Raw genomic sequence first — 12,768 nt, 5'->3', positions numbered from 1 at the left:
TTTGGACAGAAGGTTGGCTCGGGGATGAATGTGATTTACACCCAGTCATGCCTTTCTCTTGAGCATATGCTTTGTGTTTTTCAGTTCTTCAGTGCCGTACTCTGCAGCCAAAACACCTCACCCGATGTTGACCCCAGCGTCTGCTCACCAAGCTAAGCAGGTAACGTGCTGCTTTGGGCTTTGCGAACGTGACCTGCAGTGACCGTCTTTGTAACTGAAGACAGTGCTGTACTAGGTCCTCATGTTGTTTAAAGGAACTGTAAGTCTGACAAAGGCCTGTGATCCTTTCCCCACAGTTTATGCCAGTCTTGACCTGGTAGGTCAGTTAGGACCTGATACTGTCTTTTAGGCCATGTGACATCCTGCACCTAGTAATCTTGGGTCATAATTCTATATTTGTATATGGGGTGTCTGTATGGAGTTGAAATTTACTTTCATTTAACATTGTCTTAGTTAACCCATACAGCAACCATATAGACAAGACAGGTGTTCAGCTATGTTTCACTAATGAAGAAGCCGGGGCTCAAGTGACTAACGCAGGCTTCCATGGTTTTTATTAAATGATGGAACCAGAGCTGGAACCCAAGTCTTCCAACTTCTTCCTGTCCACTGCTTTGTTCGTTGTACCTTCCTGTGTCAGCATCCAGGGGATAGGTTCTCTTGCTTTCTCTTGCAATCCCTGTCTTTCAGACCTTGCATCTTCAGTGATGTGTGTTATGTCTACTTTCAGGCTGTTGCCTGATAAACATTGTCTCTTACAAAGATAGGTTATATTATAAACAGTTACGCAATCCAGAAGAAAATCATAGGAGATGGTGAAAGGTAGACCAAGCTCTCTCGGAGACTTTCCCTAAGAAACCTGGTTGCTCTGCTACTCATCTCTGTCTCTAGAAATAATGGTAGATTGTGTTTGAGATTGAACATCAGAACTTGCCTATTGTGAGTTCTCAGACGTGGCTGTCTACTCCTTAGCTTGCCGTGACTTAACATGACACTTAAGCGGTTAGCATTTGGTCTTCCTTCTGGAGGTTTCCATGTTCACCTTGGAGGACACATGGTAAGGCACAAATCTTCTTGCCTTGCCAAGAGGAAAGGAACATTGATTGGAGGTGGATAAGTTGAACAGTTTTGCTTTCTAACCTTATTATAAGTTTTTTGAGAGCCAGGACCTATTTCATTCATTAACTTCTTCCTTCATTTGTGTATCAAATATCCCGGTGCCTTTTACGTGCCAAGTCTTGTGTTAGGCACTGAGGAAATAGCCACCAGCTAAACAGGCCTGACTCTGTTTTCTTGGTGCTTGTGGAATATTCCCATCTCTGATACGATCTTACATGTGGTAAGCATTTAAAAATACTGACTTAAATTGAAACGGAAAAAACAAAATTAAACTAAATCAAAGTGTTTGTGCTCGCTTATTTTAAATTATGTTATCATTTTACATGTTCCTTTATTCTAAAGGCTCGTTTGCGGTTTCACATAAATGTCTTGCTCCTGTTATAGGGATCTCTGATAAACGCCTTAAAGCCGTCTGGGCCCACACCAGCGTCCAGTCAATTGTCATCTGGTGATAAAGCTTCAGGTAAGTTTGCCCTTTTGTTTTAGTGAAAATAAAGGTGAAAGATATGCTCCACAGTAGAGTTTATTGTGTGGATCACAAAGGCAGCTTGGTGTGAAATCACGTACAGTAAAGACATATTTGAAAGGCCTCAGTTGATGTAGAATATCCAGGAAATTAGTGAGCCCTTCAGCAGCTCTGCAGACTTCTGAAATATGAGAGCAATAGGAGAAAGCCTGCCTTTAAATGTTTTTCCTAAAAAGGAGCACTTGCCTTGCTGGATAATCAAAGTTTAGAGAGGAGTGGATCAGAGCACTGAACTCTACTTCTTCTACTACAAAGGAAAGAAAAACTCTCTGGGTTTACGAGGACAGTTCAAAAGCTGGTAAAACACAGAAAGTAAAATGGATCTGTTACAATATAAGACCTCAGAGTAGATCAAATTCAGTATTAAAAGACTGTGGCTTCACATGCTTCCAGCAGTCACTCAGGCGTAATTACTCTTAACCGAAATTAGTTTTTACAGTCACCATAAAGTGCTCTGACCAGGCATCCACGCCGCCCTAGCCCACTTGACATAGAAGTGTGCTTACACGTAGTGCCTAGTTTAATGTGGGCTCTTCCTCAGCAGCCCCTTTTGTTGACCCTGTGTTAGAGTCCGCTTCATTTGACATGTGTTACTTTCTGCTACGGCCCAGAAAATGCTAGACTGTGCTGCCCGCGGTCCAGCGTTCTCACCATGCTCTGGACTCTAGCTTTTATTCTGATTCATGCTCTCCAGTGGGTCTTCAAGCTAATAAATTCTGTTCGAGATGCTGAACTTCACACTTTAGCAGCCTGCTTTCCGTAATCTCTACACAATCATACCATCATCCCAACTTCTCTGTAGTCAAATCTTTCTCATTGGATATTGGGTTTATCTTCAGAAGTATTCCTTGCACTCAGAAGAAAACCATTATTGTGTAAGCCCAAGTTGTATTCTAGAATTCGGATTAATGGAGGAGCACAGTTTTTATCATATAAGCCTTCCATGAGAAGGTGTATAGCACTTCTTAACTAGCAGCTAAAACTTTATGTTAGAAGGGAAATTTCAGTGGAATTTGTCGAAGACTTTTGAATCATTTAGGATTCAAATTAAGAAATTTGTTTCCATTTCTAGCTAATATTTTAGAAAAAATTTTTGAAAGATTATGTATCTTAACCCCTTTCAAGGATTTTATTGGAGAGTTTTTTGTCACTCCTGAAGTTAAGAATCAAGGACATCTAAGGGGCTTTGTTTTGTGCATGTCTAGGCAGTTAGCGTGACTTGCAAAGAGATTTCTAGGATTCACCATTCAGTGATGATTGTGAAATATTCTCTGTCCTTGCTGTGTGTTTCCTTCTGTCCTCACTTTCTGGAAACAGACTTTTCTTAAGTAGGAAAATTTCCCTGAAAAGTACTATTTAAGAGTTTGCAAAAACTTTCTTTAAAAAAAAAATGCATTTCTGAAACTTCTGTAGAATAATTCCCTTATTACTTAATAATGGAAATACCTTCATTGTTTTACTGATTATAGAACTATTACAAGTCCACAGAAAGTCTATGGTGTAGAGCTATATAATGTAGAAAACGAAAGCTGCCCTATAAGTTCCCTGTTCCAGAGATAACAGCGCTCAGCGATTTGATGTGTATCTCTTGGGGTTTGATGTGTATTGTTCTTTTAAACAAAAATAGTCATATCCTGTATATATTGATATGTAATCTGTTTCCCCGCCCCCCCTAAAGTAAATATCGTGTTCATCTTTCCAGATCTGATACAACTCTACCTCACTCATTTTAATGGTAGCCTAAGACTTCACTGTGTAGTTGTACCCTGTTAAGTTTTAATAGTACTCTGCAGATAGTTTAGATTGTTTTTAACTTTTCAAGATTATAAGTCAGGCTGCCTTGGACAGCCTTGTACACATCACATTGTATTATAGTGGTTTGTTAGATAATTTTACAAATATTTATCCCATACTTACTTAAAGGGAGGTGCATTTTCTTATTGTTTGGTTTGGTTTGATTTGGGCTTTTTTTTATTTTATTTTTTTTGCGGTATGCGGGCCTTTCACTGTTGTGGCCTCTCCCGTTGCGGAGGACAGGCTCCGGACGCGCAGGCTCAGTGGCCATGGCTCACGGGCCCAGCCGCTCCGCGGCATGTGGGATCTTCCCGGACTGGGGCACAAACCCGTGTCCCCTGCATCGGCAGGCGGACTCTCAACCACTGCGCCACCAGGGAATCCCTGATTTGGGCTTTTTAAATGTAATTCCCCCATTCCCGTCCTCCTTTTAAAAGTAGAGCGATAGGGGAAAGATTGTAGGTAATACCCCAGACTATTAATAAGTAGTTACAGTATATTGAATGTGGGAAGGATGATGGATTGCACTTTTAACTCTCTATACTTCTCTATATTACAGCAATCATATGTTACCTCTGTAATTAAAAAAAAAAGAACTATTATTTAAATACAAAAAGTCTATGGAAAATATAGAAATGCAGAGAGAAAGCAAATAGCCATGAAGTCACTACTCAGAGATATTAAGTTATCCTATTTCTCTTTGGAATTTTGTTTTTCCTTTGGTATATATTACTTTTCGGTAATTGTAAAAGCTACTTTTAAAGCCTTAAATTTGAACTGCACTCCAGCTATTTTGACCTCTTTCCTGCAAAGGGGCAAGTGTGGCATGTCCTGGTTTGGAATTGACAGTGACTGAGCCAGAGAGCAAGTTCAGAGACCTTGAGGCAGCATGACTTAGGCAGCGCTGCGGCCACCGACTTGTCATAGAAAGTGCGTGACCTGGGGCTGCGCTCTGCACGGCACCACGCATTCGCTGCCACAGAGAATTAAACTAAAATGGTGACTCTAACTGGTTTTTTGTAACGTTCTCATTTTTTTCCATAATTTCAGGACCAGTGGCAACCAAGATAGAGACAGCTGTGACGTCTACCCCGTCTGTTGTTGGGCAGTTCAGCAAGTCTTTCTCATTTTCTCCGTCAGGGTCAGTAGTGAACTAAATTTTGTGACATCACCAGCAACCTTACAGATAGCTGTCCCAAATCCTACAATCTGTAGGTATCCTTATGTGAAGCCAGAGTTCTTATCACTGCAGTGATGCGTTTGGTAATAGTGACAGTAGTTTAGCGTCCTAATGTAAATGTGTTTCCCCTTTTTGATTCAAGTTTAGACATGTGTCATTACATATTGCCTATTTGTTCTGTTTTCTAGGATAAGCTCCATTTTCTTTGGATAGTGAGTCTGGTTGATCACGTTTATCACACTGAGGTGTCTTCATTCTGACACCGTCTGGGGGCTGGGTGAGAAGCTTGGATTGGCTTTGCTGCCTTGAGAGGTCACGTTATATGCAACTTCTGAGAGAGCAAGACAGTAGCCATTTGAAAATTTGGGTTTTATATAGATGTGGGGACATACATTTCTGTTTCATTTTTTAAAAAGTAATGATGGCTATACTTGTCAAGTTGAGTCATCTTTAAAAACAAAAGGGTCTTCTAACCCTCATTCCAAAGGGAGCTTTTATTAACCTTGGAAGGAGAGTGTCTTTTCTCTGTGCTATAAGCACTCATCTTGAAACCTGTGAGAGTTGCCAAAGCGTCCTTCCCCTTCAGGGGTGGAGTTAGGCTCTGTGTGACTGAGATAAAAACCCATCCAAAGATTGTTTTTACTGTGAAGAGTTGCATGTTCAGTTCCATTAGAAAAGCCTCTTAAGCTCTTTCAGGTCATGCTTTTGTAACTAGAATCATATTGACCACAATCTCTTTTTCCTGACGTGAATTTGTTTCTTGAGCATCCTTCAACCTAACCACTTAAAAGAAAGGAGGTGGTTAGAATAGAATTTGAGGGGAGGAAATTATATATATTTTACTGTCAATCATTATGTTTTCTACTTCCCAAAGGTAGTTTGGAGCAAATTTTAAAGAGTAGGTCAGTGCCAGGGGTTACTGCATCTTTTTTTTCCCTTAATAAATTTATTTATTTTATTTATTTAATTTTGGCTGCGTTGGGTCTTCATTGCTACGCGCGGGCTTTCTCTAGTTGCGGCGAGCAGGGGCTAATCTTTGTTGCGGTGCGCAGGCTTCTCACAGCGGTGGCTTCTCATTGCGGAGCACGGGCTCTAGGCACGCGGTCTTCAGTAGTTGTGGCTCACGGGCTCAGTAGTAGTGGCTCACGGCTCTAGAGCACAGGCTGCAGGCTCAGTAGTTGTGGCACATGGGCTTAGTTGCTCCACGGCATGTGGGATCTTCCCGGACCAGGGCTCGAACCCAAGTCACCTGAATTGGCAGGCAGATTCTTAACCACTGCACCACCAGGGAAGCCCTGGAGTTACTGCATCTTTTAATCTTTACTTCTATGAACTGATAGTCTTCTTGCCATTTTTAAAATAACCTGAAAAGGTTTGGGTCATTGGGTCAGTGGCTTACCGTTATTAGATAAAATTTCTTCACCAAGTTTGAGAAAAAGAAAGAGAATTGTTTTCTTTTTTGATGTGATGAAATGTTTAACACATCCTCTTAGGTGGTCTTAGTCCATTTGACGAAGCCAATGATGGGTTAAAAAGAAAACTCTAAGTCCAGTCCTTACCATTTCTTACCATATTTGGTATGCTTGGTCCCTTACATTTTAAAGCTGTAGAGTTTTAAATTTGCTATTTGAACTTTTCTCACAGTGAATAGTCTGTTCTGGCTCAGCTCGTGCTGCGTTTTCTTCTTTGGCCATGGTGTCTTCATTCATGGTGTAAAGAAAATGTACAGAAAGAGACGACGTGATGACAAGAGTCAGAAAAGCTTTTGAGGGCCGTTTCCTGGTGGTCTAGTGGTTAGGATTCGGCGCTTTCACTGCCAACGGCCCGGCTTCAGTCCCTGGTTGGGGAACTGAGATCCCGCAAGCCGCGAGGTGTGGCCAAAATTTTAAAAAAAGAAAAGAAAAGCTTTTGAACCAAATTTCCCAGCCCAGAACTAAGCATTCTGTCAGAACGGCAGAGACAGTGGCTCCTGTTCCGTGCTGTCCGTCACCTCCCTGTGGCGTGCACTGTCCTGACGCGCTCTTTGGTCTCGGTCTGGGTCATAGAGGTCCTCCAGCCTGTCTCGTCTTCCTCACTAGGTGGGCCATCTGCTCTGGCCACTCTCCCCACAGAAACATTCCCAGTGCATTTCTCCTACTCCTTTGCTTTCCTTGGAATAGGTCCCCACCCCAGCCTCCCCCGTGGAAAGCCCAGCTGTTCCTCCAAGGTCTTCTCACCTGCTTCTCCCTTCTTACCTCACCCACAAATTGTCTCTCCCCACTTAGAGAGCTTGCGATGGCTCTGCTGCTTCAGAGATAATGTGCTTTCACTTTGTTGACGTTTATTTTCTAGATTGTAAGTCCCTCGAGAACAGTTTGTGTGAATGAATTATAAAATGTACTTTAAAAGGGCAATGTTGTGCCTTGGGTTTGTTCATTTTTAGCTTCTTTTCTTCCCCTCCCTAGGACTGGCTTTAATTTTGGGATAGTCACACCAACACCGTCTTCTAATTTCACGGCCACACAAGGTACAGTCTCTGCATGGCATAGCATTACTTTTGTGTTTCCCCCTAAACAAGTGCAGGTTTTGGGGGTCAGATGTGTTGACATTTTGCTTGCTGCTGCGTCTTGCCTAAAGTGTCTGCAATTAACCTGGTGTTGATATTATGCGTTAAAAATAGTCTAGATTTACAAAACTGGGGAAGGACTTCTCCATAATTAAGTACAAGGAAAGGATTTGCTTCTAGAAAAGCAAGGCTGTGCTTTAAATGTGAATGTTTACATGTGAATTATTTTTTTCCATCTTTTTCCTATGTCATTTAAAATTGTATCAATTCATAGGATGAGATAGACTTAGTACTATAGATATCAAAGACTGAACTCATCTTTTTTCCTTGATAACCTAGCAGAAAACACACTGGTCTCATGCATGTTGTTGCACATCTACCAACCAGCATGTTTTTAATGTTTAAAAGAATTTGAAGACCTATAAGGAAACCAGATGTACTTTTTAAGTGCCTTCCAGTTCTCAGTTTAAGTAATTAAGCTTACTTTTCTTTTATTTTAAAAAGAAAACTTTTATTATAAAAGTGATTGTTATATTTTATTATAAAAGTGATGTGTTCTGGAATCACACATTGTACCCTTAACCATTGCCATTCGGTTATATTTCCTTCTGGGGTTTTTGCTTCCACTCTTATTTCATTTAACACAATCTCTTGTGAGTTTTCCAGTATTATTGAAAATCTTGTGTAAATGTCATTTTTGATGGCCACATAATTTCTGTCTTGTGGATATGCCATAATTTATTTAACTATTCATTCACCTTTTGGACATTTAGGCTCTTTCTAGATTTTCCCTATGATAAATAAGACAATGACCATTTTTCATCTCTTCATTCAACACATATTTTTATGAGTGCTTTCTGTGTGTCAACCCAAGTGGTAGAAGTTTTTTTTAGTAAAAAAGGGGTCTCCTAAAACCTCCTGGAGGGAGATTAGGGAGCTGAAAGCATAGCAGACTTCCTAAACCTGAGCTGTGTGTGGCACTGAAAGGGTTGTTGATCTCATTCCTTTCTCTCTGGAGCAGTGATTCTTAAACTGTTCTGCCCACTTAGATGTGGCTGAATACCCTTGAGGCCCACCCTCTCCCCAGTCTCACTTTCTAGAAGAAAAACAACTCAATGATATAAAAAGATTGGAGAGGAACAGAATAATTTCAAAAATCCTAAATGAAATAAATTAGTACTAAAACACAATAGTAATTCCATAAACATTTTCACTAATACAAGAATAGACAATGATCCAAAATCATAAACAGCTCAGCACAACACCAGTGATACAAAGAGGGGTTTCTGGAAATTACCTGTATATAGTAGGGGCTTTGCAGTGTTCTCAGGAGTTTGTGATAGACAGACTTTTTTTTTTTTTTTTTGCGGTACGCGGGCCTCTCACTGTCGTGGCCTCTCCCGCTGCGGAGCACAGGCTCCGGACCGCGCAGGCTCAGCGGCCATGGCTCACAGGCCTAGCCGGTCCGCGGCATGTGGGATCTTCCCGGACCAGGGCACGAACCCGTGTCCTCTGCATCGGCAGGCGGACTCTCAACCACTGCACCACCAGGGAAGCCCCTAGACAGACTTTTTAAAAGAGCATGGAGTTAGAAACATCAACCAGCACTTTCAATAGACCAATTTCAGTTTGTAAGTATCAAATTAGTCTTTATTGATCAGTTTTTTGACCAGGCCTTGTGAATGCTTTACCTGTATTTCATTTAATCTTCATAACAACTCTGTGAGGTACGTACTGTTATTAGCTCTCTCTTCCAAATGGAGAAATTGAAGCCCAGAGAAGTCAATTAACTTTTCCAGAGTTGCACAGCCAGCAAGTGGCAGAGCCCCCAGCCTCAGAGCCCACGTATGTCCTTGACCATCTGGCCACACTGCTGCCATGAAAGCACTTAGTGAGGAGAGCACTAGGAAGTAGCCCTTAATTATAGGTAAAAATGATTGCCTGTGGATTGACACTCTATCTGTCCATAAAACCAAAGGAGGAATTCCCTGGTGATCCAGTGGTTAGGACTCTGCGCTCTCACTGTCAAGGGCCTGGATTCAATCCCTGGTTGGGGAACTAAGATCCCACAAGCCGCGTGGTGCGGCCAAAAAAAGAAAAAAGGATCAATTCCTGGTCTCTCAGGAGGTCCATATGCTAGTACTGTTGCCAGGAATGTTATTGCGGCGCACACACGGGGGAAATGTGGGAAGATGCCTTTTCTTTCTCTTTTGGGCCACTAGGTTAATTTCATGTACTCTAGATAGAGATGTATTTGTTATTATTTAATGGTCATAAAGAGAACATTCGTTCATCCCACCTCAGTGAGATGACTCAGAGCTAACGTTCCTGCGGAGAAGCATTTGTTCTGTCTGCTGCTGTCAGAACAAGCTGTCCCTGACAGTATCAAGGGAGGAGAGAGGCTTTGGCTTAGAAAAGTCAGTGAGACTGTGATAGGTCATATTTTGTGAAATCCAGTCCATTTCCTAATTTATTTTTCTTGCTAGTGGCAGCACCCCCCGGCAAAGAGTCAAACCAGCTGGACACATTCTCCTTTGGCGGGACAGGCAAACCTTTTTACGAGGGCATTCCTGAAAGCTCCCTTCCCTCGGGAATGACGATGTCAAGTAGCACGGGAGCTGCTGGTCCCTCTCCTGGGGAGTCTGCTCCATCCAGCGGCAGGCCTGTGGCACCTTCTGGAATTGCTCTTTCCACCCCCTCTGGCAAGGTGGAAGCTCCGCCGTCCAAGTTGGGAGAGCTTCTGTTTCCAAGTTCTCTGGCTGGAGAGACTCTAGGAAGTTTTTCAGGACTGCGGGTTGGCCAAGCAGATGATTCTACAAAGGCAGCCAGTAAGGCTTCATCCCCAGGCGGGACTGGTGCTAGTGCACAGCCCACCAAGACTTCGGCCGTCCCCTCCGGGTTTAGTTTCACCGGCCCCGTGATGCTGGGGAAGCCCGCGGAGCCTCCCGTGACCTCCTCTGTGGCTGCCACCACAGTGACCCTGGCGGCTGCGGCCGGCCCCAGCCCCGGCAGTTCCTCAACTGGCGTCTTTGGCAGCCTGCCGCTCACCAGTGCGGGACCCTCCAGCGTAATCAGTTTTGCGGGGCTATCGCTAAGCGGTAGCAAGACCAGTTTTCCGTTCGGAGGCCAGCAGACAAGTAGTACAGCGCCGTCCTCTGCCGCTGCCGCTGCCACACCCCTTCCTACATCCCTCCCCGCCTTGTCGTTTGGCAGCCTCTTGAGTTTAGCATCTGCTCCCACCGTGCCCACGTCCTCCGCTAAAAGCACGGAAGCAGCCACGTCATCGGCTCTGCCTGAGAAGCCAGGTGGTAGTGAGGCCTTGGTGTCAACAGCCTCCCTCCTAGGGCAGCAGCCATCCGCCCAGCTTCCCCAAGCTCCTTCTCAAACGTCTGACTCTGTGAAGAAGGAGCCCGCTCTCGCCCAGCCTGCGGCCAGCAGCCCTGGTACAGCAGCGCCCAGTGCCACCGTCCTAGCGCCGTCCGCGGAGGCCACTCCGGCAGCCACCGGGGACCCGGACGCCAAGACCGAACCGCCGTCCCCTGCCCCCACCCCGGCAGCGCCTGGGCAGATTGCCGTCGCAGCACCTGCCGTCCCAGGTGCCGGCCCCGTGGCCCCAGAAACATCCAGGCCTCCCGCCACCTCCAGCGCTGTTTCCGGTGATGCTCCAGGCCCAGCCACGGAGCCCGCAGTGTTTGGGGCGGTCACTTCGGGCTCGCCTGTCTTTACTCAGCCACCGGCCGCCAGCTCTAGCTCGGCTTTCAGCCAGCTCACCGGCCACACAGCCACCGCCCCCTCGGCGACCCCCATGTTTGGGCAGGTGGCCGCCAGCACTGCCCCGAGCCTGTTCGGACAGCAGGCGGGCGGCATCGCCAGCACGGCGGCTGCCGCGCCGCAGGTCAGCGGCTCGGGGTTCGGCAGCCCAGCGTTTGGCACCTCCGCCCCGACGGTCTTTGGACAGACGAGCTTCGGGCAGGCCCCGGCCTTCGGGCAGCCGACCAGCAGCCCCGCGAGCGGCTTTTCCTTCAGTCAGCCCGGCTTCAGCTCCGTGCCGGCTTTTGGTCAGTCCGCGTCCCCCACCCCCGCGTCCACCAGCGGGAACGTGTTCGGTGCATCTTCAAGCGCCAGTAGCTCCAGCTCCTTCTCATTTGGACAGTCTTCTGCCAACACTGGAGGGGGGCTCTTTGGCCAGAGCAGCCCTCCTGCTTTTGGCCAGGGCCCTGGCTTTGGGCAGGGAAGCTCTGTGTTCGGTGGTGCCTCAGCCACCACCACGACAGCGCCATCCTCTGGGTTTAGCTTTTGTCAAGCTTCAGGTAAGAATTTATGGAAGATTTTTACTTTGTTGTCCTCTGTATTATTTGAAACATTTGCAGCAAATCTGCATTAGTTTGGTGATTAAAAGAAAGGAAAGGAAAACAGAAGAGGCTCTGAAAAGTCCGGAAGGGAGCCTGGCCACTGGCAGTCTCGGGCATTTCTTTGGTCTAATCACTGCAGCTCCAGTTGTGCTTCTCAGCAAGTTCTCCACTCTCCTAGCCACCGGAGTGTCAGTTTCATGGGGGGAGAAAAACAGATGTAAAGTCATGGCAAATAACAAATGACTCATAAGTTACGTTGTTATGAAATTTTACATTTGCAAGGTCATTATGTCCAAACCTGTCAGGCCTCGAGGTGACTGATCTAATGTCATTTAGTGCCAGTACTGGAGCCAGGACTAGACTCCAGAGCTCCTCATCCTAGTCCTCTGCGCTGCCGGTATTTCATATTTCCGCTGACACCACCTTGCTTTCTAGAAGGGCAAATAGTGACATTTGAGAAGTTGGATTATTTTTCTGTTTTCAGTGTAATTCTTTTTTTTTTTTGCGGTACGTGGGCCTCTCACTGTTGTGGCCTCTCCCGTAGCGGCCTCTCCTTTTGCGGAGCACAGGCTCCGGACGCACAGGCTCAGCGGCCATGGCTCACAGGCCCAGCCGCTTCGCAGCATGTGGGATCCTCCTGGACCGGGGCACAAACCCGTGTCCCCTGCATCGGCAGGCGGACTCTCAACCACTGCACCACCAGGGAAGCCCCAGTGTAATTCTTTTAAAAAAACAAATCTTTAAATTTTACTATTTTTGAAAGTAAAATGTAATCCTCACTATTGCATGTCCAATCTTAGCAGCTGCTTTTGCTCCTAAAACCAGTAGACAGGACAACTCAAATATCTTTTCTAATTTTCCTTTCTCCATGGTTATCTTATGAAAGGCATTTCTTCAACCATCAGGCTCAGGGGATGGGGGGCGGAATCAAAGATTAATGATTTGGTGGACAGGATTACAAGTAACTGCGCATTCATTCCTTTGGTGAAAATTTATTGGAAACTGGTTCATAACTTATTAGAAAGGAAGTCATTTCCTTCCTGCCTTCAACAAATGTTTGTGAAGCTCCCACTATGTTCCACTACAAGAACACAGTGGTGCACGACAGTTTTGGGATCCACCTGATGCCCTGTGAAGAGGCTGCTTGGCCTGTTTGAGTGACGGGAGGAGATGTGATAAGTTGGTCTAGAGAACGGGCAGGGAAGAGGCCTTGTGGGTCTTAAAAGAGAGTAGGATAGTTAACGCTGTCGCT

At 45.2% G+C, this 12,768-nt stretch overlaps 1 protein-coding gene across 13 annotated transcripts in view; it reads left to right on the top strand.

Annotated features, from left to right (window-relative positions):
- The window catches only part of NUP214 (nucleoporin 214), a 134,591-nt gene that overhangs the window by 61,301 nt on the left and 60,522 nt on the right, over positions 1–12,768 (top strand). For 12 of the 13 annotated variants that reach the window (XR_010944796.1, XM_067742928.1, XM_067742927.1 and 9 more), the window contains 5 exons: positions 85–160; positions 1,504–1,582; positions 4,490–4,580; positions 7,064–7,125; positions 9,651–11,474. Coding sequence is in view for 12 of the 13 variants with exons in the window: in XM_067742928.1 (XP_067599029.1) it covers positions 85–160; positions 1,504–1,582; positions 4,490–4,580; positions 7,064–7,125; positions 9,651–11,474 (2,132 nt within the window). In the remaining variant the exon portion in view is untranslated. The remainder of the gene's footprint in view (positions 1–84; positions 161–1,503; positions 1,583–4,489; positions 4,581–7,063; positions 7,126–9,650; positions 11,475–12,768) is intronic. The other variant, XM_067742926.1, reaches the window with a different exon arrangement.

This window comes from Pseudorca crassidens, chromosome 7 (genome assembly GCF_039906515.1).
Source record: "Pseudorca crassidens isolate mPseCra1 chromosome 7, mPseCra1.hap1, whole genome shotgun sequence".
Taxonomy (NCBI): Eukaryota; Metazoa; Chordata; class Mammalia; order Artiodactyla; family Delphinidae; genus Pseudorca; species Pseudorca crassidens.
Note: the sequence above shows the minus strand (reverse complement) of the source record. Positions and strands in the feature narration are given on the sequence as shown.